The sequence below is a fragment of the Cnephaeus nilssonii genome (assembly GCF_951640355.1).
Source record: "Cnephaeus nilssonii genome assembly, chromosome: 15".
Taxonomy (NCBI): domain Eukaryota; kingdom Metazoa; phylum Chordata; class Mammalia; order Chiroptera; family Vespertilionidae; genus Cnephaeus; species Cnephaeus nilssonii.
The window spans coordinates 44,040,603-44,065,428 of NC_137086.1; the positions used below are offsets into that span (position 1 = coordinate 44,040,603).

A 24,826-nucleotide genomic window follows, 5' to 3' on the forward strand; every position below is an offset into this window, starting at 1 on the left:
TAGCACCCCACTCACTCTCCCTGTTTGACCCCACAGACCCCTATCATTCCAGCACCCCATTCACTCTCCCTGTCTGTATGTATGTGTATATATATATATATATATATATATATATATATATATATATATATATTGATTTCAGAGAGAAAGGGAGAGGGAGAGAGAGAGAAACGTCAATGATGAGAGAGAATCATTGATCGGCTGCCTCCTGCACACCCCTACCGGGGATTGAGCCCACAATCTGGGCATGTACCCTGACTGGGAATCGAACCGTGACCTCCTGGTTCATAGGTCGACGCTCAACCACTGAGCCAGGCCAGCCGGGCTCCCTGTCTGTTTTCAGGCCACCAAGACCTCAGGCCCCAGACTCTCTACAGCTCGGCTTCCCATTCTCCTCCCCTAACCTGGACGTGAGGGGCTATCACTTCAGCCCCAGGTCCTTCCAGCCCTGACTGGCTGTGGAGGAAACAATCATGCAGCCTCCTGGTCTCCACTTGAACCTGACCACCTAATGGACACATTCAGCACTCAGGGTCCATGACTTTGGCTGGATCCTCACAGTAGCCAGCAGCACCCTCACCCCCTGGCCACATCGCCAGTCACCTCGCTCTCCCATTCTCCACAGAGGTCACCGCATCCTCAGCTCCCCCCTCATCCTGAGCAGATGAGCCTTCTCATTACCTCAGGGGACAAAATAGAAGGCATCAGAAGGAACCCATTCGTGTCCCATCATAAACTCACGGCCTACTGTGTCCACCTCTGCTCCACACCTGCCCTCCTGGTTCCCCTCCCCTCCCCTCAGAGGTGTTCCCATAAGCTCCAGCTCCCCCCTGTCCACTCCAGGAGCCCACTCCTGGGTTGTCCTCCCTCTTTCCCATCTTTTCCTTTGCTGGCTCCTGCCCTCCAGCATTTCAACACAGACAAGCACCTTCTGACTAAGAAAGACCTCCCCTCAACTCCACGTCACACTGTGTAGCTTCTGCCCGGTGTCTCTCCTCCCCAGCAACCACATTTCTTCAAGGCACTATCTACAGTCGTAGCCACCTCCACCTCCTCACCTCCCACTGGCTTTTCCACCCACAGGAAATCTGGCTCCAGTTCCCACCGCGTTCCACAAAAAATCTTTCTCTCCAAGGTCACTGCTAACCCCCCTTTTTTGTGTGACATCCGTTGGACACTTTTCAGGGTCCCTGGTTGGGCCCTCTTCCCTGCACACACAACCTTCCCTGCGACTCCCAGATCTGAGGAGTCTCCAGCCACATTCCCCGCCTGAGTCTTGGGCCCACAACGGACTGCTTACTAAATGCTCCTGTGATGTCTCGTAGGCACCTGAACTGAACCTATCTAAAAGGGAACTGAATCAACCCCTGCCCCAATCCAGCTCCCCATGCTGCCACCTAATGGTACTCTGGCCAGAGACCCTGGGCCCAGGCGCAAGGTGCCACAGACCAGCGCTGCCTACAAAGAACGCAGTCGTACACAGGCTGCGCAGGTCAGAGGCCAGACAAGAGGGGGTTTGATGTGGACTAGGGTGGTGGGCATAGCAGAGTTTCTGGAGAAGGGGAACCCTTCCCCTGTAGTCCCTGGTACCCCAATACCCAGGCTTTGGTCATTTGAGAGGGCCAAAGAGACAAGAGCTAGGTTCAAGGCCTGGGCCTCTTCCCCACCCCCTCTCCTCAAACCACCTCCCCCGTCCCCACCCCCGCTGGCCTCTGAGTTCCCTCCACTCCACCCGCTCGCCTCGTCCCCACGCTGCCACTGACACAATGCACAGCGCCCACGCTTAAAAATCTAAATGCTTTTGAAAATGTTTAACCTAGTTAGACAAATTAGCAAAAATTTGTGCAAAACAATTTAGGTATTTAAAATATTCAATGTTTTTAAAAAACTGGAAAACTGTTCTTAGCTTTCAGCTGCAAAAACCAACAAAATATAACATCCCAGCAATCTTACCATGAGGTGTAACATAACCCTTCGGGAAAGCTGTTAAACAGCTACTGAGGCATCCTGGGAAATAGCACTTCATTTATTCAAATGCACATATGTCAGGCTTTTGCACCATATGTCATTCCAAGCTATTTACAGTAATAATTAAATCTTAATCAACGTTTAACCTCTGTAAAATGTTTGAAGAATCCTAATCACCCTTCAGACTGCACTAATGAAGGAGAAATATATAAACATAAAAGGAAAATGATGCATAGATATCACGCTGGAAAGAACAGTAATTGCAAAATTGTATTTCTTTTAAATATAATCAGTAAATGATGTAAAGTAAGCCAAGGAGTATTTTAAGTTAAGACATCTTGGATGTCAGAGGTGTGAGCAGCTAATTTTGTTCTGCTACCCATAACAGATGTAGCATATTTTATTTTAGTGCCATTATTAGCAACTTCCCATGCCGGCTTTCACTGAAGCACCGAGGCCCGCATGAAAATCGGAGAGAGAGGCTGCCGCTCACCACCACAGTGGAGGCCCATGGGCCAGGGCCACGGCCACTCGGCTCACTCCCTGGAGAGGGCTGGCCCCCGTGACCCTCCCAGTGGAGGCTGTCACAGACCCAGCACCCCCGGGCTCCCCCAGGCTCCCCACTATGCTGAGGGCAGCTGGTGGGAGGGAAGCATGGGGGAGATGCAGGCAGTGGGAAGGTCCTGGGGGGAGGTGACTGGGGCACGCAGGAGCAGGGGTTTGGGGACAGAGCTGGCATGCAAGGCTCTTTCTCTCATTTCAACTCCATCAGCCTTCAAGCCGGCAGATGTTTATGGCTGCCAACTCCATGCACCAAGGCAGGGCACACAGAGAGGGAGAAGATCAGCCCATGCCCTTGAGGAGCTCCAAGTCTAGGGGAGGAGCCAGCTAGGAAAGCAGATGGATCCCAGAGAGACAAAGTGCCATGGAAACTGGGGAGGGGGCGGAGCCAGCATGTACTAGTGAAAGAACAAGGAAGGAGGACTTCTCAGAGGAGGCGGGCCAGGAAGGACACGGAGGGTTTTGATGAGAGGGCAAGAAAAACTTGCTGGGAGGAGGAAAAGCATTCGCTGGCCAGCACGGCCTGCTTGCTGTGGGCTGTGTTGGGCACGTGGGGTACGTGGCAAGAAATGGAGGTGGGGCTGGGACAGGCAGGCGCTTGAAGCCCATGCGTGCGGAGGTGTCAGCATTTTATCCGAGGGCAGCCAGGCACCGGGGAAGAATTCTGGGCAGGGGTGGGCTCCCCTTTAGAAAGGTCTCTCTGGTGGCAGAGGGTGTGGGGGATGGACCGGAGGAGTGGGCGGCAGCTGTGGGAACCAGAGAGAGGTGCCAGGCCCTGCCCTAAGACGCTGCCATCGCGGCTTAGAGAAGAGCGGGCGCTGGGGATCCTTTCTGAAGATGAAACCCATAGGAGTTGATGACCAATCCCACGTGGGGGTAAGAGGGAGGTGTGGAGAATGACTGTGCGTTGGATGATTCCTAATTCTAACTCCGGAGCTGGGTGGCTGGCTGTGCCATTCTCAGAGGCAGGGAACAGGGGAGGGGGAGGGGGATGGGGATGGGGAGAGGTGGGAGGTGATAGGCTCAGGGTCAGCCCTGGTGAGCCTCCCAGCCGGAGAGGCCGGAGAAGCAGGCAGGTCCCAGGCTCTGGGGCTCAGGCCAGGGGTCTGGGCAGGAGGACGAGCCGGGATGTGCGCACAGCCGGAGCCCCCGGAGCGGAGGAGCTTGCCCGGGAGAGCAGATGGCAGGGGAGGGTGCCAGGCCTGGGGAACAGGCACATTTGAGGGGCGGGCACAGGGAACAAGCCCGTGATGGCGGCCTGAGGGGACCAGCCCAAGGAGCGGCAGCAACGGCAGAGGGTGCCACAGGCGCCAGGCTGAGAGGTGGAGGTCTTGACCCTGGGATTGGGTGACCTCTGGAGTCCAGATTTCCTAACCTTCTCTCAGGGCTGACCCCGGGCACAGCCTCTCACTCTGTCCTGGACCAGCTCAACTGGCCATTGGTGAAGACCCCTCCAGCTCTCTGGCCACAGCGGGGGGTTGGCTCAGTGGCCCACCATCTTGAGGTCTCATGGGTCTGGACCACAAAGATTCCTCCCCGCTGGGCTAGCGAGGGGGGCTGGGGCAGGGACGCCTGGGCTGTAACCCCACTTGAAGATCACCTGCCTTCGATGGGAAGCTGTGTCCTCCATGGAAATCAGACCCAGGGCCCTGGTAGTAAATAAATGTGGTGCAGGTCCTGGGTGAGGGCAGTGGGGCGCCCTGCTGCTGCCCGAACCCCCTCCGGAGTCCCCGGGGCAGGGACAGAGGGTTGTGCTGTGCTCTTGGAGGCCCCTGCCGTTTGGGGGACTGGTGGGTAAGAAGCGGAAGCCGGCTGTGTGTGCCACGTCAGAAGCATGTGGCTACAGTGGCTCCCAGCAGGTGTGGTGGGAGGGAGGTGCCAAGGCCCAGTGGGAGTGGTGGGCACAGCGAGGAGGGGCCAGCAGCTAGTGACAGCTAGAGCCCCAGGACGGGGGCTTGGTTCTGGCCACGGAAGAGCTCTGAGGGGCCACCTCTAGGAAGAAGGTGACAAGGAGAAAAGTGGCCACAGGGAGAAGATCGAGTCCCAGGCTGCCGGGTGGGGGCAGGCAGGAACCTGAGGGCCCCTCTGCTCATCGGGTGGACTCCTCCCAGGCACCTGATGGCCAGTCAGCAGGGGCCCTTGAGGGAAGGGGGTGCCTGGGATGGGGAGCCAGAGCCCTGGAGAGTGGGGGCTGCAGGCATCAGCAAGAAAGCTGAAGTTACCCATCAGCACTGGCTGATGGAACCCCCACCTCGGAACTGGGGTGCCATGAAGACGTGGGTCTGCTGGGAGCATGCCCACCCTGCCACGGCATAACCATTGTTGCCCTGCTAGCATTCCGGGACTCTGAGGCAGAACCTGCTCCCTCACTCCAGATCGCCCCTGCACCCCTTATCAGAGCCCCAACCCCCCTCTAGACCCAGCCAGGCCCTGCTGCCCCTCACAGCCGCTACCTCCAGACCGCTGGTTGCATCTAAGATCAGAGGCAGCAGACAGAAAGCACCACATCGTGTATCCCGCAGCCCCCCAAGGCCCAGCTGGCCCCAGAGTCCCCTAGAGCAGCCCGGCGGCCTTCCTGTGTGGCAGGGGAAGGGTTAACCCTGAGCTATTTGCCTCTGTCCCCTGGCTCATCTTGGGTGGGGGGCCAGAGTCAGGAATGCATTTGGGGCCACCCTCTGCCTCCGCAGCCTCGGAGCACACACACCTGCAGCCAGCGGCCAGCAGATAGTTTACATATTTGAACCTGGAGCTAAGGTGCCGAGACATAAACAGGAAACTGGATCCGCAGCCTGTGCCCCATTCTCAGGGGCTTTTACCTACTACAAAGCACTTCCTCCTCGGCCTTTTTTCTGGTGGCTTTTCTGCCTCCTTTTCAAAGGCCCGGGGCTGGGGGCCGGGGTGTGCGGCGTGACCCTGTGACATTGTTCAAAGCCGCCTCCTGCTCCTGGCCAAGGGTTTGGACCTCTGCGGGTCCACAGGTGGCGACGACATTGACGTGGGGTCCCATGCCCAGGCTGGCACCTGGCTGACCCTGGCACCTGGCTGACCCTGTGTGCCTGAGGCCTCTGCCAGGCCTGGAACCAACTTGCCTCCTGGGCAGCCACATCCCACCCTTCCTCACTAGGGTTGGGCAGACCTCGGGTCCTGCTCAGACACACACATCCAGGCCCCACCTCTGGGGAAGTTATCCTGATTGGTGTGCAGGAGTGTTAGGCTGGGGCTGAGGAGTAGCTGAGGCCTGAGCCTAGACCCCTGGGTCAGGCTCTGGTGCTGGCTCTGGGCTCCCATTGACTTCCCAGTGAATGTCAGCCTTCTTGGCTGGACACTCAAGGCCTTCTGGAACCTTCTCCAGGTTCATCACTCACTGGCTGCTCTCTATTTCCAATACGTTGTATGTTTAGGCTTTGAGGCCTGCGTCCAGCTATATCCTAATCTTTTAAGGCTGCCGCCTCCAGGAAGCCTCCCCTGATCTTCTCAGACCAAATCCATGCTGCCACCTCTGGTACCCCTGGCACTTACTAGTATTTCCATCTCCGTCACATCCTAGTCGTAGGCCAGTTTGTACACGAACACAGCGGTCCCCCCCCTCAGCCCAGTGTGAGCCACTCAGGACAGCAAAGTATTCCTGTGCGGGTGTTTTTGCCATTTTGTTTTTTTTACTTCAAAATAAGATATGTGCAGTGTGCATAGGAATTTGTTCATAGTTTTTTTTAAACTATAGTCCGGCCCTCCAACGGTCTGAGGGACAGTGAACTGGCCCCCTGTTTAAAAAGTTTGAGGACCCCTGCGATAGGCCCTCGATAAAAGTTGAATCAAATTGAACCAAGCTCCCCAAGAGCAGAAATCCTGTCTTATCTTCTCCCTCCTCTACTGTGCGATGTGCATCCAGTGGATGCTCAGATTCCCCCCCTTACCCCCCGCCCCTCCCATTTTGGAGCTTTGTTCCTGAGTGCCCTCTGGTGGACCAATTTCAGAATCATTTTCTGTCCTAAGAGCCTCAGTTTTTTCATAAGTACAGTGGGAAGATTTTCTACCTCTGGGGTTTGGGATGAGGATAAATCCAGAAACGGATGGGAGAGCCCTCGGGAGGTTTAGAAAACCTATGGCAGTGGTCGGCAAACTCATTAGTCAGCAGAGCCAAATATCAACAGTACGACGACTGAAATTTCTTTTGAGAGCCAAATTTTTTAAACCTAGACTTCTTCTAACGCCACTTCTTCAAAATAGACTCTCCCAGGCCGTGGTATTTTGTGGAAGAGCCATACTCAAGGGGCCAAAGAGCCGCATGCGGCTCGCGAGCCGCAGTTTGCCGACCACGGACCTACGGGATGCTATGTAAGGGAGGCAGGGCCCTGCGGTTATCCCCGTGCCCAGGCCCAATCGTGCCGCCTGCATCTCCTCGTGGCTCACAAGGCTACACACTTCGCACGTACCGATGCTTCTAATCTTCTCAACAGAAGTTTTGCACAGCCAAGCTTCCTCCTGCCCTGTCCTGAATTCATCTAGGTGTTCTAGAAGGTCCCAGGAAAAACCAGGAGGGACAGGCTGAGAGGCAGCCCTGCTGAGGCCTGTCACCAGGGCATGTGTGTGCATGTTCAAGCGTGTGCCTGTATGCACGCGCAGGTGTGGGTTGGGGGTGTGGGGAACAGGCAACATGACAGGTGGCGCTGGCGTTCCTGGGCTCCAAGCAGCGCTGCCATTCCCATCCATCCTCCCGGGGGGTCCTGTGGGCAAACTCCAAGAAAGCAGCGGGCGGGGAGGCAGCAGATTTCTGACGGCAAAAATAGCCCGCTTTGGAGTTCAGTGAGGACTGATTAAACCAGTAAATGAGAAAAACCCCAAACAAACATCTCTAAGCAAAGTAGGAGATGGATTTGAGATGGGAGGGGAGGAGGCCCCTACCCTGGGAGATGGTGAACACCTGTGGGCTCAGGAGAAACACAATGTCCCCTGGGCATGGTCTCTGGCCTCATATCAGCCCTGAGGAGCAGGAGAAGCAGGAACCAACAAAGTCAAGGTGAGCCCAGAGGACCCCTGCTCTGCATCAGGTGTTGATCAAGAGTGCCAGTTCTCAGCCTCAGGGACACCCTGTGTGTGAAGGGAAGGAGAAAGTGAGGTGGGACACAAAAGAGAGATGGGACACAGGAAACTCACAGCACCAGAGTCTACACGTGTGAGGTCAAACAAACCCTGGTGGAGCTCATCCGGGAGGACTTCCTGGAGGAGGGGGTCATTTATAGAACAGCTTGAATGAAGACCTGAGCTCATCCCCAACTCTTGGTTGGGAGTTCACATGCTTTTCCAGAGTAAGAGAGGCAACCTTTTGCTTCTGGGTGGATCACAGCTCCCAGCCAAGATGGTTCATCAAAACCACCATGGGAAGAGAGATGGTGGAGACTCTGGTACCCACTGGGAGTATCCATATTCTTTTCCTGTACAGGGACAACATGCCTCTTTGTTTCTTAACTCGAAAAGCTGGAGGGGAAGAAAGGAGGAGTAGGGGATAAGGAGGGAGAAGGGGGTGGCTGAGCCTGACCCTCAGGTATCTCATGCACCACATGGGCCTGGACTCTAAGCCACCCTCTGGGGCCAGGGCAAGATGTGGCTTGTGAATGGCAGGAGGCTGTAAAGTGGGCCTGAGCCGTCCTCAGAACCTGCTTCCAGTGCCCTGGACCCTGTGGGGCTGCGGTGAGGAGGGGCCAGGCTGAGAGGGAGGGGTGGGGGGTTAACAGGGCTGCCATGGAGGCTCTGAGCAGGAAGCCCTCGGGGCTCTGATGGTGTCTTTTCTTCCAGTCAAGGTGTTTGGCAGAAGCTGGAGGGGCAGAGGGAGAGTGGGGAGGGGTCCCCAGCTGAGGTGTCCGGGAAGGCCAAAGGGCAGGAGCCAACAAACCCACAAACACAGGGCGAACAGGCCCAACAGGATACGATCCTGGCCGCCAGCGAACCTGACTCCTTGGCCCCACGGGGCTCCTGCAGCGCTGATGGGAGGAAGAGAGAGACACGCTCCCTGGGACAGCCCGCAGCCCCCCAGAGCAGCCTAGGGCCCCTCCTCCACCGCAGCCCAGCCAGAGGCAGGCACACAGCCCCATCTTCCCTGTGCCCGCCCCAGCCCCTATTGCTGCTCGGGGGTCTCAAGAAGCCCAGTGAGTGATGTACTGAGAAAGGCTAGGCTCCGCCCATTCATAATTCGGCACCTTCTCGAGCCACGCCGGGCCCCAGGAGGTGGCTCTCAGACAAGACACCGAGTGTCAGCATCGGACTTAAGGCCACACAGCCCACTGTCAGCTGTGCCCCCTCTAGGACCAGGGCCCGGTCTCCTGGTTTCACTCCCAGAATCCTAATGGGCAGAGCCAGGAAGAAACTGCATTCCAACACCTTATCTTCTGGTTGGGGAAACTGAGGTCTTGGAGGTCAAGACCAAGATCACAGAGCTAAGAGATGCCAGCCCTCGGAGGGCAGGCCTGGGGGACACAGGGCAACCCCAACCTCAGGGGTCAGGACAGTCCCACCAGGGGCCCCTACTCCCCTGAGCCTCACTCATCCACAGAGGAGCCCCACCTTTTCCTGTGGACATATTTCAACCTCACCAAATCAGCTAATTATTGACAGTTGGTGAAGAGGAGATTTCACTTTTTCCTCCTGTTAAACTGCTCCTAATTAGTTCCCTGTCACACGGCTGGCTCGGCCGCCCGCCGCTTGCCGTTCACGCGGTAATCCCGCTGCACAGTGCCTCATTAACCTTTTGCTCCTCTCCTGCCGCCTGCCAACAAGATGAAGACAAAAACAGATTGTCGAACAATGGCTCCGGCTTGTATGTGCAGCCCCGTTCCCCAGCCCCCGAGCTCCCGGGGGAAGAGTGGGGGAAAAGAGAGGGGAATGGGGCTGGGGAGGAGCCCAGGAGGAACCCAGGAGGGGAGAGGCACAAAGACAGATAGAAACAGAAATAGGCAGGGATGCGGGGAGGGGGCCTTGGCCAAGGTACTGCTTCTTGCTCTGGGGAGACAGGAGGTTCATTAAACAGGATTAGATACGCTCCCAGGTAGGGAACACTGGCTGTCGGAGTTGGAGGGACATTCCCCATTCCCCTGGTCCAGCCTCTTTTGGCAGCAAAGCCCGTGGGCCCAGAGACTGGACCCTGGACATCTCCCTTGAGGGACCCAAGTCACCAGCATGTGTGTGTGTGTGTGTGTGTGTGTGTGTGAAACTATTCTAGCAATGATTCCTCCTCCAGGAAGTCCTCCCTGATGAGCTCACCAGGATCTGTCTCACCTCACACGTGTACTCTGGTGCTGTGTGTTTCCTGTGTCCCATCTCCCTCCTCAGTTCCTTTCTCACTCCCTCAATACATAGGGTGTCCCTAAGGCTGAGAGCTGACACTCTGTCAAATGACCACATTTGCCGAGAATACAAGAGCCTCAATTTCCAGGAGGGCAGGGCCAGAAAGGCCATCACACATCAGGACGTACCATGTCACAGAGGCCTCCACAACCTGCCTGGCCTGACATTTTCTTATTTATTGGGCGTCTGTCCGCCCCACAGAATAGAGGCTCCCTGAGACAGGGGGCTCTGAGATGGCCCTTCCAGTTACAGGAAGAAGGGGAAAGCACCCCAGTGTCTATGAGGAGGGGAACAGACTCTGGGTGCGATGGGCCTGTTGATGCCTGGCATGGCCTGGCTGAGCTAGCCTTGGCCAATGCCCCATAGCCTTAACCTGCAGGTCACAGGGTCCACCAGGGCAGACCCATATTCCCTGCATGGCAACACGCCGGGGCCTGGAAGGGAGGCCAAGCCTGGTGCCCTGCTCTGGTGCTCAGGGTCCTAAGGAGGTCCCTGCCCCGCCTGCTGGCCTGCCAGACAAGCCCGCAGCCCTGGGTCAGAGAACAAAGGCACTAACACCTACTCCAGAAGGTCCCCGAGAACACGGACATGGGTTCCCCAGGAAGCGGGGGAGGGCTGTGGAAGGGGAGTCATCTGGGCCTGGGACTTGGGTCTTCTCGTTTCATAATGAGGTGGGGTGGGCAGGGGAGGGTAACAATCCTTCTCTGGGTACAGAGCTCACGCCATCTCTACCAACTTTGGACCTGGGCAAGGAACTGAACCTTGGAACGCCTCAGTTTCTTCATTTGTAAGCAAATGGTACCGACCTCATAGGACTGTCACATTCTGGACCCCTATTTCCCCACCACAGCCAACCAGACCCCTCTACTTACTGGACCCAGGCACCCCATCATTGTCCTCTCTCCAGGCTCCCAACCCTCAACCGAACACCCAGTGAATAAAACTTCCTTTGCTGTTCTCCAGTGGTTTCTCATCCCTGAGCCAACTTCTCTAAACAGAGAGAAAGTTGACTACCATTTTGCCTCCTACACTGCCGTGTCCAGCTACATCACCCAGTTTCCAAGTCTCGTCGACTTCTGGTCCCTTCTGCAGCAGCTCACTTGCAGAGAGCTCCCTCTTCCTTGAAATACCCTTGTCCTCAGCATCAGTGAAGCCACTCCATAGAGATTCTCCCTCGGCCCCTGGCTGCTCTTGATGCCTTTTCTCCCCCCCCCCCCCCCCCCGGCCCTCTGACACACACAGTGGCCTCACCCCTTCCTCAACTTCAGTTCCCCCAAGGCACCTAACGTTCAGAAATGCCTGAGCCTTCAAGGACATTAGGAAGATTGAACACAGCAAGACATGCAGAGTTTCCCAGCATGTTGCCTGGCATAGTAGATGATTAGTAAATGGTAGCTATTATTATTATTTGCTATTTTTATTTAAAAATTTAGCACCATTTCAATAGGCAGAAATACTGATTTGAAAAGGCCAGACAAGACTCTCGCCCAGCGATGGAAGTTCTTCTCTCAGCCTCTGGGGTTAGTGGGTTGAAAGCCTCATGCCAAACACCACACACCAAGGCCAGCCAGGCTAGGAACCAGCTCCTAAGTGCAATTTCCATGTTCCCTAATTAATTAATTAGTGTCCCAGCGATTACTCCTGTTGACAACCTTGGTGGCTCTTGGCAAGGCTGGGTCAGCCCAAGCAAGTCCAGACTTATTGTGGCAAGTCCCACTGGCTTCTGGGAAGTGAGACACGATCCCCCTATGGCAGAGGCAGCGCCTTGTTAGAGAGAATTAATTGGGAGGATGAATGGGGGGAGGGGGGACAAGGTCCTCTTAGCCAACTGCTGATGGCCTTGGTGCTATAGGTCACAGACAGGTCTCAAAACACCCCATGCCCTAACCGGTTTGGCTCGGTGGATAGAGCGTTGGCCTGTAGACTTGAAGGGTCCCGGGTTCGATTCCGGTCAAGGGCATGTACCTTGGTTGTGGGCACATCCCCAGTGGGAGGTGTGCAGGAAGCAGCTGATCGATGTGTTTCTCTCATCTATGTTTCTAACTCTCTGTTTCTCTCCCTTCCTCTCTTTAAAAAAATCAATAAAATGTATTTTAAAAACACACACACAAAAAAACAACAACCCATAATGCCCAGGCCTACCTGCATCCTGTTGGTGTTGATTCAGGTGGGGAGGGGGCTCTGAAAAATCACATCCCTAGCCTGCTTTCCCAGGAAACAACCTTATTATGCAATGACTACATTCTTCCCAGTCTAGAGAAAGAAGCCTGGGCTGCAATGAGACACCCAGAGAACTCCGAGAGGAGCTGCGCCCGGACATGGAACCTCTGTGAGGCCAGCGCTGCTCACTGAGACCACCTCCCACTGTCCCCCCTTATCTGCCCCCGAGGAACACCCATCAGAGACCCACAGCGCTCGCTCCTGATGCTTCCCCACTGAGGGCAGCCCAGCTCCACCTCTCTCCTCTGCTCCAGGTAGGTCAGGGGGTTGAGTGAGGAGAGGAAATCCCACAGCACAAGCAGAGGCAGCACTTCCTGGGAGCTCTGGCCTGGGCGTGGCCTCTGGGGTTCCCTCCATATCAGCCCTCACTTCTGTGACTTTGGGCTGGTCCCGGGGCTGCTCTGGGCCTCCTGTCCCCAGCAGAGTCAGCAGGATGGTAAACCATGACCTTTAAAGTCCTTTCAACAGGCACAGTCTCGGATTCTGTGCCTTGGGTTTGTCGGCCCTGGGTCCCTCCCCTGTGCAGACAGGGGAGCCGTGAGGGCTGCTTGAAACAACTGACCACAGTGGTGCCTCCAAGCACACGGGGCACTTGGACCCTCGTCTAGAACCGCAGACTCAGCCCAGCTACACAGAGAGATGCAGCGGCTTCGGGGAGTGCCGGGCCCAGCCCTCCGGGAGGGGCATGCCAGGGCCTCGGAGAAGTGCCCTCCCTCTATCCTTAGACCTTCCGGACAACCTGAGCCCTGGGCTCCATGTGGAGGCCCCAAGCATCAGTTAGCTGTGCAGCTTCGATGGGGGGTGGGAAAGGAGACGGGAGGGGTGTCCCTGGCTTCATGACAAGGCTGGGCCCTGTGGGCCTAAGGGTACTGCTGGCACAGATCACACACTAGACTTGCCCCAAGATAGGAGCCCCATCACCTCATAGCTTCCTTTTAGGACTCTGGGGGCTCCGTTCTCACCCTCCTAGGACTGCAGGGCCTAGAGGCTGGGTCACCAACTCCTGCTCCAAGACCCTGGGTCCCAGTCCTCACAGGCCAGGTCTAACACCCAGGGCCCGTATTTTCACCTTCCCCGACTTCCCTCTGGGCACCGATACCCTCCCACCGTTTCTGGAGGCTAGAGCAGGGTCCATCCTACAACAGCAGATTCAGAAGTGCCCAGCTCCAGCCACAGCCTCCATCTGCCACGAGCTCAGTGACTCTACATACCCAGTCCACTCTCCGACCCCTCACACCTTGCTTTCCCACCAGCTTGCTTGCCCACCTTCCCCTCCACCCGCTGAGATCCAGGGCCCGCAGCTTCTCCCGACCTCTTACCAGCCTCCCAAAGGCCCGACCCAGCCGGACAAAACCCTCTGAGAGAGCCCTGTGGTGCCCGGAGCTGGCCCCCAGCACCCCTGGGTGGACAGGCCCTGCCCACAGCCACAGGCCTGTGTCCCCCCTCAGCTCCTCTCTGCTGACACCCTCCACCCCCCCCCCCCCCCCCCGCACTGCCATCAGGCTCTCTGACTTCCTCGGCCAGCTGTCTCTCCCACTCACTCCTCTGAATGTCCAGAAGCTTCTCCACAGTCGTCAAACTTCTGACCTTCCCTTTCCCCACCTCTTGCTTCTCTCTGCTCAGGCAGGAGAATACAGACCAGAAGCTATCAGAACAACTTCCTTAACCTCTCCACCCCTGAGCCCCACCCCAACTGCATCTGTCTCCCCCTGCTGAGGTGGGGAGGGCTTTCTCCCTGTCAAAGTGACTCCCTTGAATCCACACCCCCCACTTCATAGACTTTGCTCTCCATCCTCTTTCTCCACTTCGCTCTTGGTGTGTTCTTTTTGTACACACAAGTGCCACTTTCTCCCGTGTATAGAAGGGGAACTATCTATGAACCTGTTTCTATTTTGTTTGTTAGCTTATTTTGCGTATTAGATTCCACACATGAGTGAAATCATACGGTACTTGTCTTTCTCTGACTGGCTTATTTCACTCAGCACAATATTCTCCAGGTCTGTCTATGCTGTCCCAAAGGGTAACATTTCCTTCTTTTTCATGGCCGAGTGGTATTCCGTTGTGTAAATGTATCATAGCTTTTTTATCCGCTCATTGTACTAGGGACACTTAGGTGCTTCCAAATCTTGGCTATTGTAAATGACATAGGGGTGCACATAGCCTCGGGCAGCAGTATGGCGACCACCAGAGGGAAAGGAGGTGAGGGAGGGGCAGAGGGTAAAGGGGGGATAAATGCTGAGGGAAGAAGACTGGACTTGGGGTGGTGAACACACAACACAATATGCAGATGATATGCATTACAGAATTGTGCACCTGAAACCTATGTAATTTTACTAACCAATGTCACCCCAATAAATTCAACTAAAACGTTTTTTAAAATAAAAATAAAAAGGGGAAAAAGAATAAAAGCTTCTCTTGATCCCACACCTCATTCCAGCTGTGGGTCTGTTTCTCTTTTTCCCCTTGACACCAAACATCCTGCCCTGCCACCCGGGTTCCTCACCCGTCAGCTGGACCTGCCCCTTGGGCCAGGGTTTGCCTTCACTGCCTGAGGCACCCAGACATTCTTCACCCTCCCGGAGCTTCACCTCTCAGGAGCGTCTGACTCCCAGCCCTGAATCCCACTTGGCTTTGTCCTTGCCTCCCTGGTCACGCATCCTTAGTCACCACCCCGACCCAAGGACCGCCTTTCTCCACAGACTCACTGGCGGATCCCGCCACCCCCACCCCCCCCGCCTCGATTCCATGACTGTTTCTTATGTTGGTGGCCGCACTTCTGTCTCCCAGACCCAGCGCCAACTCCCCCAGGCTCCTCAAACCCCACGTGTCCATCCAATACAACACGCTGTCCTCCCTCAAACCGGTCCCTCCATCTCATCACGTGGTACCTGCATCTGCCTGGTTGTTCAAAACCAGGAAGCCGGGCTCACATCCTGCAGCTCCCTTTCCCTCCCACCACATGCAGCTCCTCAATTCTCACGAAGCTGCCTCCTAACTCTCTCGGAAAGGACCCGCTTCCCTCGATGCCCACTGCCAACAGCCTGGTCCAAGCCGCCATCGTCTCTCGCTGGACGCCCGCCACAGCCTCCCGATGGCTGCTTCTCCCCAGAGCTCCAACCCAGCTCGCCATGCAGCCGTGGGGACCGTTGGAAAGCAGCACCTGTGGGCCTGTTTGCACCGCCCTTCTGATGACCGTGACACTCTGCGCTGGCTCCCAAGTTTCCAGCACCACCTGACCCACCTCATCCTTCTCCACTCTCTGCTCCAGCTGCAGACTTTGCTCGGCTCTGGAACATGCTATGCGCTGCCTTCACCCCCGGAGACCTCAGCCCACGTGTCCCATCGCCCACTGTGCTCCCAGCCAAATCTATCCCTTCCTGCAGGTCCCAGAAAATGCCACTTCCCTCAAGGCTCTGTTGGGGCTCCCCACGATCTCCTCCCACATCCAGCTCAGGTGGTCCTACCCTAACATGCCTCATCCTTCATTTTCTATTCCCTGTTTCGTTGTTGTGTTCACTGCTTCACCCTGAGCTTAGAGATGTCTGTCTCATTCATGGTTCGAACCCCAGCACCCAGCCCAGTGCGAAGGAGTCAGCGCTGAATAAGTGTTCGTTAACTAATGGCCTAACTACATCCGCCTGTCCTGCCCTTGAGCCCCTCCCCTCACTGACCTCTGACATCTGTGGGAAGAGGCTGATGGCCAGAGGCAGGGCCAGGCCGAAGGCTGCCAGGCACACAAGGCTTTGCACAGGGAGGAGCAGCCGGGGACGCGCCTGCAGGAGAGCCGTCCTGTGGGGAGAGGAGGAGGCAGCCCGTGAGAGCGGAGACAGGGTGAGCAGCCCTGGGTCACCACACCGGGTCCTGTCAGAATGCAGGACCAGGGCAGCATGGTTCCGGGCCAGCACCAGCCCGTGGCTAAATAGTTGCGGTGGAATTCTGTCTTTGGGTCTTTCCCAAGCGGCACCCTGCCCCCAAACCCTTCCCTGAAGGACACTGCTGGTTGAACTCTCAACCATACATCATATATGAGCACTCGTGGGGGCCCTTCCCACACCCCACCGTGTGTCCAGCCCTGTGCAAAGAAGGCCACATGTGGGGGACACGACAGAGGAGGCTGTCGTCCCTGCACCTGGGGAGACACACGGGAGAGTAAGATCACCTTCGAAGGTAGCACATGAAGAAATAGCAAACAAACCAGAGTAGGTGCCAAGTGCAGGGGAGGAGTCAGACCACACATACATGGGCACATACATGTGCACACATACACACATGCACACATATACTGTCACCGTGTTGTCCAGCAAAGCCTTATATACCACACATACATACATACATGTATACACACTCACACACATCCATATATATGCATACACATGTATGTGTATGCACACACATATATACACACAGCCAGAGGGGATGACCCCCTTCTGTGTGTGGGAACAGAACATGCCCCACTGACTATTTCATCAACTTCAATCCAGGAGCCACGGAGAGGGGCAGGGCTTGCCCAAGGCCAAGGCTAGATCTGCTGGAGGCCAGCTGGCTGCTGCCTGGACTCCTGACTCCCTGAAAGTGCTGCCACCCCGTGCTGCTCCTGGCTCCCGCCTTCAGGACCCAAGTTTCATCGCCGGCATGTCACAGCTGACACCCACTCTCCAGGACAAGCTTCGAAGATGGGATTCCTGGGCAGGAGAGGGGTCTGAAAAACCTCCCTCCAGACCCGGGGTCCCCCAGCTCCATGACAAAAAGGGCTGTCCGGAGAGATTGGGGGCATACCAACTGGCAGATAGATATTCCTTCACTGCGTTGTCCACCGCATTGTATGGTGAAGACCCTGAGCCTCTGCTTGGGGAGGTCTAGGGTAGGGTGCCGGCAGGATGGATGATGGGACGATTTGCCAGGGGACGCTGGGTGGGCTAAGTCTGACCCCAGTCACTGTGTCAGCTTCCACAGGCCTGCGACTGGCTCCTGGTACGAAGACGATATAATCCGGCTCTTGCCCCGGCCCCTCCGGAGCAGGACTGCCTGTGGCCACTGGCAGGTGAGAGGCCCTCCTGGGGGCAGGGCCTCGGTGGGGGGCAGGTAAACCCCACACCACCTTCACCTCCTGGGACAAGAATCCCAGGAGCACTTGGCCTTGAGCGGACAGCTACTAGGGAGCAGCAGTTCTCAAACTTGGTGTATAGGCAGCTGGTTGAAAATGCAGTCACCAAGGGCCCCTATCCCCATGAAATCCTGATTCAGTTGGTCCAGCACCTGGGAACCTGCATTTCAAACAACCTTCATGAGTCTAAAACAGGTGATCGGTCCCAGTCACTTCAGAGAAACCCTGGTCCAGGATGTTCCTGCTAAGGGACCAGTAAGATCCAGTTACTGGTCAATTCTATGCAAAAGGCCTGGACAGAGTAAGTGCTGAGTAATTGTGCATTGTTATTGCCCTTGTATGTGCAGGAAACAGGGGGGGATCCTGGTGGCTGGGCTGTCCTCCAGCCCTTCCCACCAGCCCAGACCTCAAGATCTGCCCAGCTGTCGAATTAAGCCCGAATTGAGTTGCTGGAGAGGGAAGTTTCCACAGCATCACGAGTTGCAGGACAAAAGTGCCTGAGTCAAACTCAAGCCTACCTGACCTCCCCCTTGGCCTCGGTCCACTGGCCCCATGCTGGCCCTCTCCTCCACACAAGCCTCCCACTGGCCGTGGACTCGGCCCCAGGCCTCCTGGGCTTCCACAGGAGTCATGGAGGGGCAGGAGAAAGGCTGAGATGGGCCCTGAGACCTTTTTGATGAGGATCAACTTCTCCCGCAGGACAAGGGGGTGGGATACAGGGCTCACCCTCCAGACTTGCACACAGACCTGGAGCCCGGCTCCACGAGGCTTTGGAAGGCAACCGGGACCTCAGTCCCCAGGGGGAAGAGGGCAGGGGGAGTGGAACTGGAGGGTGTGACTCCTGCGGTATAGCCCCAAGAGTCGCTGAGGGCAAGGAAGGTGTCAGGGAGGAAGAAGGTGGCAGGTGAGGGGCAGGCCCTGAACTCATCCCTTGGAATTCCCTGACAGACCCTCCTCCATGTGGGGCCGTGACCCTGGCTTCTCTCTCAGGGTGGCTGGCTGAAGTCCCCACTGGGCAGGGGACTCAGGAAGTCCAGGAAGGAGGCAGGCCTGAGACTGCAGCCAAGCAGGAGGCTCCGTAGAAGTCCCAGCCCAGCGCAGGCTCTGGAGTGAACACAGCAGGACAGGGGGAGGGGAGGGGAGGTGGGAAATGGCAGGGAGGGATTGGAAAGGCAGCTGGGGGAATTAAAATATGCAGATGGAGAGATGTGCGACTGACTGGGAGAAAGGAAAGACCCGGATCCCAAGGAATGAAGGAGGCAGGAGCGGCCTCAGGAACCACCACGGAGGGTGTGAGCTGAACCCCAGACCCAGCTGAAACCCAGGCTGGGGTTGGGGTGGGAGGGTGAACTCCAGGGGCAGGGGTGAGGGGCTGAGGGCAGAGAGCCCCGCACTTGCCTGGGAGTTAGGGAGATTGTGGGGGAGGGGCCGATCTCCCAATTTCCCAGCCTGGAGTCTAAAACCAGCCTCCTCCTCAGCGGTGAGGCTGTGCAGGGAGAGGATGCGTGCTGGGGAGTGGGCACCCCTCAGAGGGAGGCCCCCGCTGTGGGCTGGGAGCTGAGGCTCCCCTGCTTCTGACTTCAGACACCTTTCCTTTCGGCCTCAGAGCCAGGGACACCTGAACGTCCGGGGGCCCACTCTCTCCTAGCAGGAAACCCAGGACTTCACGCAGGTCAGAGGGCTCCTCTCAGAGAGGAGACACTGAGGCAGAGGTGAAGCGAGCTGGGCCCCAGCCCCACACACAACAAACAGCTCCTGTCCCCACTGCTGTGCATTCCCTCCGCACTTGGAGCGGTTCGAGTTTGCACTCCATTAATTTGCAAGCAGGCTGCTTGGTAAGTGTTCTTTTGTCTTTCTCCTCTGACTCCCTCACTGAGGGTGGGGCCACCTCCCCCACCCCCTCCTGGCAGGGCCCTGCCACTAGCACCCCGCATGGGAAGGCCAAGGTGTGCTGAGTGGGGCCCCTGCAAGGAGCCAAGGGCCTGCAGGAGGCCAGGCCCCAGGGGACAAGATAGAGAAGCTGGCCGAGTCGTCATCCTCCAGGTGGGAAACTGAGGCTGAGGGAGCCTCTTGAACCAAACCGGCCCAATAGTGAGAGAGCAAGAACCCAGAGTTCACTTTCCTACCAGGAGTCTCAGCGGGTGCTGCTACACTGGCCCTCCCACCGCCCGGTCTTGCAGCTCCCCGTATCCATGAATTAGTCAGTCTTGGAGGGCACCAACTGGGTCTTTTTCATTCTGATATTCCTGGGCGAACCCGGGCTGGACTCTCCCTTCTCCCCAGAGACTGTCCGAGAGGCCTCAGGGAAGGACCAGGCCAGTACAAAGCCAACCTGTCTCTCCGTGCCCAGGGGGCTTCTTTGGACCCTGAGCTGAGCCAGACTCAGGGCGGCCAGACTCTGAGCAGATCCCAGGCCATGGGGGCTCAGAACTAGAACCGGCCCTCCCACCTTCGTGCCTCTCAAAGCCCAGGGTGAGCTCCCAAACAAATGGGACACTAACCAGCACTGCACTTTCTGTAAACTCAACTCGGGTGCCATCCGGGAAGGCATCAGAGACCACATCTTCCCCCAGTAACTCCAGGCTCAGGATTTGGCCGCCTAAACACAGAAGCCCTACCTTCCCAATCTCTCCTGTGGTGTCCTGTGCACCGCAGTGGCTGGTATTTGGGGCCTCCGTTCACAAGGCAGCTCGTACACAAGGCTCAGGGGCACAAAAGCAATTGCCTTCCCAGGATCTGTTTGTCTTATATCCCGGGGCCCTGACCAGGTGCCCCACCCTTACACCTAGCGGCAGGGGCGGAGAGGGGTGGGTGTAAGGGTGGAGCTCACTTAGCTTCTGTTGGGCCGGGCTCCTTGCTGTCTACACAACAGGCCCACGTGTTGCCCAGAAAGCCCTCCCTCCTGCCAAAGTCCCATTTTGCTCTCAAAGTCAACTGCAGCCCCTCTCCCGTGGACCAGCCTTCCTTGCTGCCGGGCCCACAGTGCTCCCGCCCCTCAAGGTCACCTTGATCCTGTTCACACATTGCCCCGTCCCACCTGCCGCTGACCTGTGTGTGGGTCTACCCATCTCCCGTATCATGATACAGGCTTTCTGAGGCCGGGCCCCCAAACCCGCTCTTCCCCAGTCTCCATGCAGGGCAGGACCCAAAGACATGCTGATTATGTGACGTGATCTGAAGACCCCAGAGGCAGCCAGTGTGGCAGGAAGAGCACAGCTCTGCAGCCACAGTCCTGGGCCTCTGCTGCCTCTGCCGTTTCCTAGTTCAGTGGTCGGCAAACTCATTAGTCAGCAGAGCCAAACATCAACAGTACAACGATTGAAACTTCTTTTGAGAGCCAAATTTTTTAAATTTAAACTTCTTCTAACGCCACTTCTTCCAAATAGACTCGCCCAGGCCGTGGTATTTTGTGGAAGAGCCACGCTCAAGGGGCCAAAGAGCCGCATGTGGCTCGCGAGCCACAGTTTGCCGACCACTGTCCTAGTGTACAACCGTAAGCAGATGACAAAGCCTTCGCCTTCCATTCCTCATCTGTAAAACCAGATACCATATTTACCTCATTGCACTGCTGTGAAGGCTAAATGATTCACTTCATTTCATTCATTCACTCATTCGTTCATTCAACAAACACGGAGCATCTATCTACTATGTGCTGGGAACTGTGCTAGATGCTTTGCAGGGCAGTAAATAAAAGGAATTTACTTGTCTTTGTGAAGATTACATTGCAGTGAAGCGGGCAGATAATAGACAACCAGATAAAGAATCTCAGCTATTGCTAAGCACTGTGAATAAAAATAAGGCAACGTGAGGGGAGTGGGGGTGTCTGTTACCTCCATGGGGTGGTCGGAGGGCCTCTTTGGGATGGAATTTGGGGAGAGGCCTGGCTGAGAGGACCGGGATGCAGTCAAGTGCTTGATGAATATTAGCTGTTATTATAATTCCTGTTGTGGGAATAAGAAGGTCTCCAAACTGAGGAGAATATCCTGCCCCAGGACCCCAGAGGGAGTGCCCCCAAAGGACCCCAGAGGGAGTGCCCCCAACCCTCCCCTTAGCTTACGCTGCCCCCAAGCCCAACTGAGCTCCCTTCCCGGCTGGACCCCCAGGAGGGAGACAGCTGTCTCCTCCATGTGTTTTTTTACCTGCACCCCAGGGGTCTGCACCTCCAGGCTTTTATTCATCTTGTTCCCCCCCCCACCTAGGCCCTTCCCCACTCCTTTCCTCCGGGATTCACCCTAATCCTACCCAAAGCCCGGGAAGACGGGCCCTGGCCCTCCCTCCTCCCTGCTCAGCTTCCCCTTCCAGCAGCACTTCAGTCTTCACGACTCAATTTCACACCCATTAATTAATACAATCACTCTACCATTGTTTTATTACTGTGTTCCCTCATTTCTTTTCAGTCATGGCAAGCGTGTGTTCTCCGAGCATCCCTCTGAGGGAGGCAGGGAGGTTGGCACTGTTTGTGTTTTAGTAATGGAGAAACTGAGGCTCCGTGGCAGGGACATGCCTCATGGTGGAGGCCTGGAAGGGGTGGTGCTGGCTCCATATTTAGTCCTCACACTCTCGTCACAACTGGTCCTGCCCTGTGCAGCCATAGTGCATGTCCACACATACACACACACACACACACACACACACACACACACACACACACTTATTGCACACACACCAGAATCTCCAGTTGTTCAGGGCAGGGCTAGCCTCCCCAGCAACCTAGCATAGGGTCCTGCACAGTGAAAGCCCATGAATTCTCACAGATCCCAGTAGCATTGCCTGGGAGAGTCTGAATAAACTCCCCCCTCCCCCCCATCCCATCCTTTGACCTGGGAAAGCCGTCCCCTCCCTCCCCCTCCTGCCCAGTGGTGGCCCCAGGGTCCTGGCTGCCCCAACTCACTTCTCCAGCATGGACATGACGATGGGAGGGAGCACCAGGATGGGCATGGGGAGGACCACTCGCGTCAGCGCCGTCTCCAGCAGGGCCTGAGGGGCAAGCAGACGCTGTGGTGAGTGGGGCTCCCAGGTCGGGGCACAGCCGCCTGGCAGCCAATCCCACCCCAGAGCCCCGAGGTGTGTGCATCACTGCTAAGCACGTCTGGCTGAGTGGAATAATTCATGGATTTGTTCACGAAGCCATACTCCAACAACCAAGAAAAGCCACCCCCGCCTTCTCAGCACACACATTTGAAGAGCAGATCCCCATCACCTGCCACATGTGGGGGGGCGGGGGCAGCAACACAGAAGTGCCCAAGGGGGTGCCTCGTGTGGGTGGCAGGTGCCAGGGCTTGGGGGAAAGCAACAGGAAAACTTGAGATGCTCTAAAATCTAAGCAGGCCCTGGGAGGACCCCAGCAAAGAGCTGGGGCCTGGTGCCGAGGGGGGACAGAGACCCTGGGAATTGCTGTTTTCTGACATCCCTTAAAGACAAAGATCTGAGGAGGAGGAGGCTTGCTTGGTGACCAGGGGGAGGCACTTCTGCAGAGTGTCTGCGAGTCCCCCAATGGGCTCTGCCTGGGCCTGGCTCTGGGACTCCCTTGGGATTCCCGGCTAAGGGCACAGTCAGGGCACAGCTCAGGGGCACTCTTGCACTCTGCCGGTCATTGTGGGGAGTCCCTTTAACCCACAGGCTTGGGCCCTCCAGGAACGACTGGTAGCCCCCGGGTCCCTGGTCTTCCCTTAGACAGCAAGGGGCTACAGCCAGGCTGGGGAACACCCAAGGGCTGCAGAGAGCTTGGGGCTCCTGCCATTTGGACCACAAAGAGGACCATCAGCTTCAGCCAACCTCACAGCAAGTCAAGAAAGAGTATAGAGTTAGAGAGGAGGTTGGTACCAGGGAGGAAACTGAGGCCAAATCCCTTCTGATGACAGGCTCAGGGTTGAAAATTTCTCCCAGGAACTGGGGTCCTTTGTGACCGGCCTCAGGAAGGCCTGGGAGAGGGTTCCTCCAGCCTCCCTCCCAAGCAGGAATGAGGGGGCCCAGAGCCTGTGTGCAGGGGGAGGGAGGGAGTTGGGGGGGGACAGAGGGCACAGCATTGGCCCTGGCAACCTGAGCCCCTTCCCTTCAGAGCCTTGGCTGGGCACTCACTTTCCCCAAAACAGTGGGGAGGGGAGGCTGGACGAGAGAGGGCTCTCCCCACACTGGAGGCTTATAGAGGAGGCCACCCTGACAGAGGTGAGGCTCGGGCCCCTGTGGGAGCTGAGGAGGGACAGTGCCTGGAGCAGAAATGCTTGGCTACCTCACAGCTGAACCCCCCAGTCCCAGCACTTGGAAGCCAGAGCAGGGAGAGCCACTGATCACCACTGGGAAGAGGCTGGACACAAGCATACTGGAGTTAAAAAATATTACAATTGCTGGAGTGGGTGAGGCGGTGAAACCAGAGGTGGGAAAGGGCCTTCCTATAACAAACATTCTCCAGCCACCCGCCAGGCCTCCGGCAAGCCTGAAATCCCGCACCTTAGCGCACTCACGCCTCACTCCCCAGTGAGGCGCCAAGTGCAGGAGGGCTGATTAACACAGAACCACACAGCACCCGTGCTCACACTTCCTCATCTTACCCCAGAGGACATGAAAGCCCAGGGGACCGGTCCCAGGTCCCGGGGAGGGAAGGGAAAGCTCTGGGGTCTATTCTGCCCTCACCAATTAACAGATCAGAGAAGCTGGGTCCTGAGGGGCTGCGAGGAGAGATGGGGACAGTTCGCAGCGGTGAGGAGAGGGCATCTGGAGAGAAACAGGGATGTCTAGGGGACAGGCGTGGCTGGACCAGACCTCCAGGCTGGGGCTCGTACAGATGGCAGGTGGGGCCGGGTGAGGAGGAGAGATTAAGAGGACAAAGCAAGGGTGCTGTGGACAACAGTCTTTGAGGAATGAAAACATTTAGGGGAAACCCACACCCTCCCTGTGGCAACCCCCCCCCCCCCCCCGCCCCTTGAGCCTTGAGAGGACCCACATGTCTGGCTGCGATCCTGGAGGAGCCCACGAGGTTGCCATCACCATCCAGGACATCGATCCCTTCTTCCAGCTCCCCGTACCGCATCAGGACCACGTTGCAGATATTGGCGCTGGCTGGAGAGAGAGAAGGGAGTAGGAGTGAGGGGGGAGCATGGCATTCCACTTGGTAGGACCACTGGGCTCCACCCTCACCTAAGCCTCCCTCGCCCAAGCAACGGAGTTCTGAATAGACGCCAAGCTTGTGTTCAAACGCAGTGGGGGAAGGTGTGGTTCTGGTGCCTATCAGCTTGGTGAGGGGTCTGGGGGACCTTGAGAACCTGGTGAGCAAGGCTGGAAAACAACCAGGGTTAGGGAGGAAGGGGGGACTGCTCCTGGCTTACAGAGCAGCCAGTTATCAAGGAGCCTGCCCCCTGCAGGCAGGCCAAATGGGTGCCCATCTGGGGGGCTCTCTGGACTAAAGACGCATCCCCCCCCCTGCTGCCTGATGCTCCCCCATCAGCAATTCAGCACCCCACATCCAGCCCCTTGCTCCTCAGAGTGAATCAGGTTCCCAGAGATTTGCTTCTCTGACAGCAGGTGCCAGAGCGGCAGGAACCTCAGTGCTCACCCAGCACCGCCCCCTCATCATATGGATGGCAAATTGAGGCTCATGGGGAGGGTGTGTGGTGGGGGGAGGGATTTATCTGAGGTCAC

At 56.8% G+C, this 24,826-nt stretch overlaps 1 protein-coding gene across 3 annotated transcripts in view; it reads right to left on the reverse strand.

Annotated features, from left to right (window-relative positions):
• SFXN5 (sideroflexin 5) overlaps positions 1-24,826 on the reverse strand; it is a 103,294-nt gene that overhangs the window by 3,415 nt on the left and 75,053 nt on the right. For 2 of the 3 annotated variants that reach the window (XM_079792830.1, XM_079792831.1), the window contains exons 11-13: positions 24,132-24,247; positions 22,083-22,168; positions 15,759-15,876 (exon numbers count right to left, since the gene is read on the reverse strand). In XM_079792830.1, coding sequence (XP_079648956.1) covers positions 15,759-15,876; positions 22,083-22,168; positions 24,132-24,247 — 320 coding nt within the window. The remainder of the gene's footprint in view (positions 1-15,758; positions 15,877-22,082; positions 22,169-24,131; positions 24,248-24,826) is intronic. The other variant, XM_079792832.1, reaches the window with a different exon arrangement.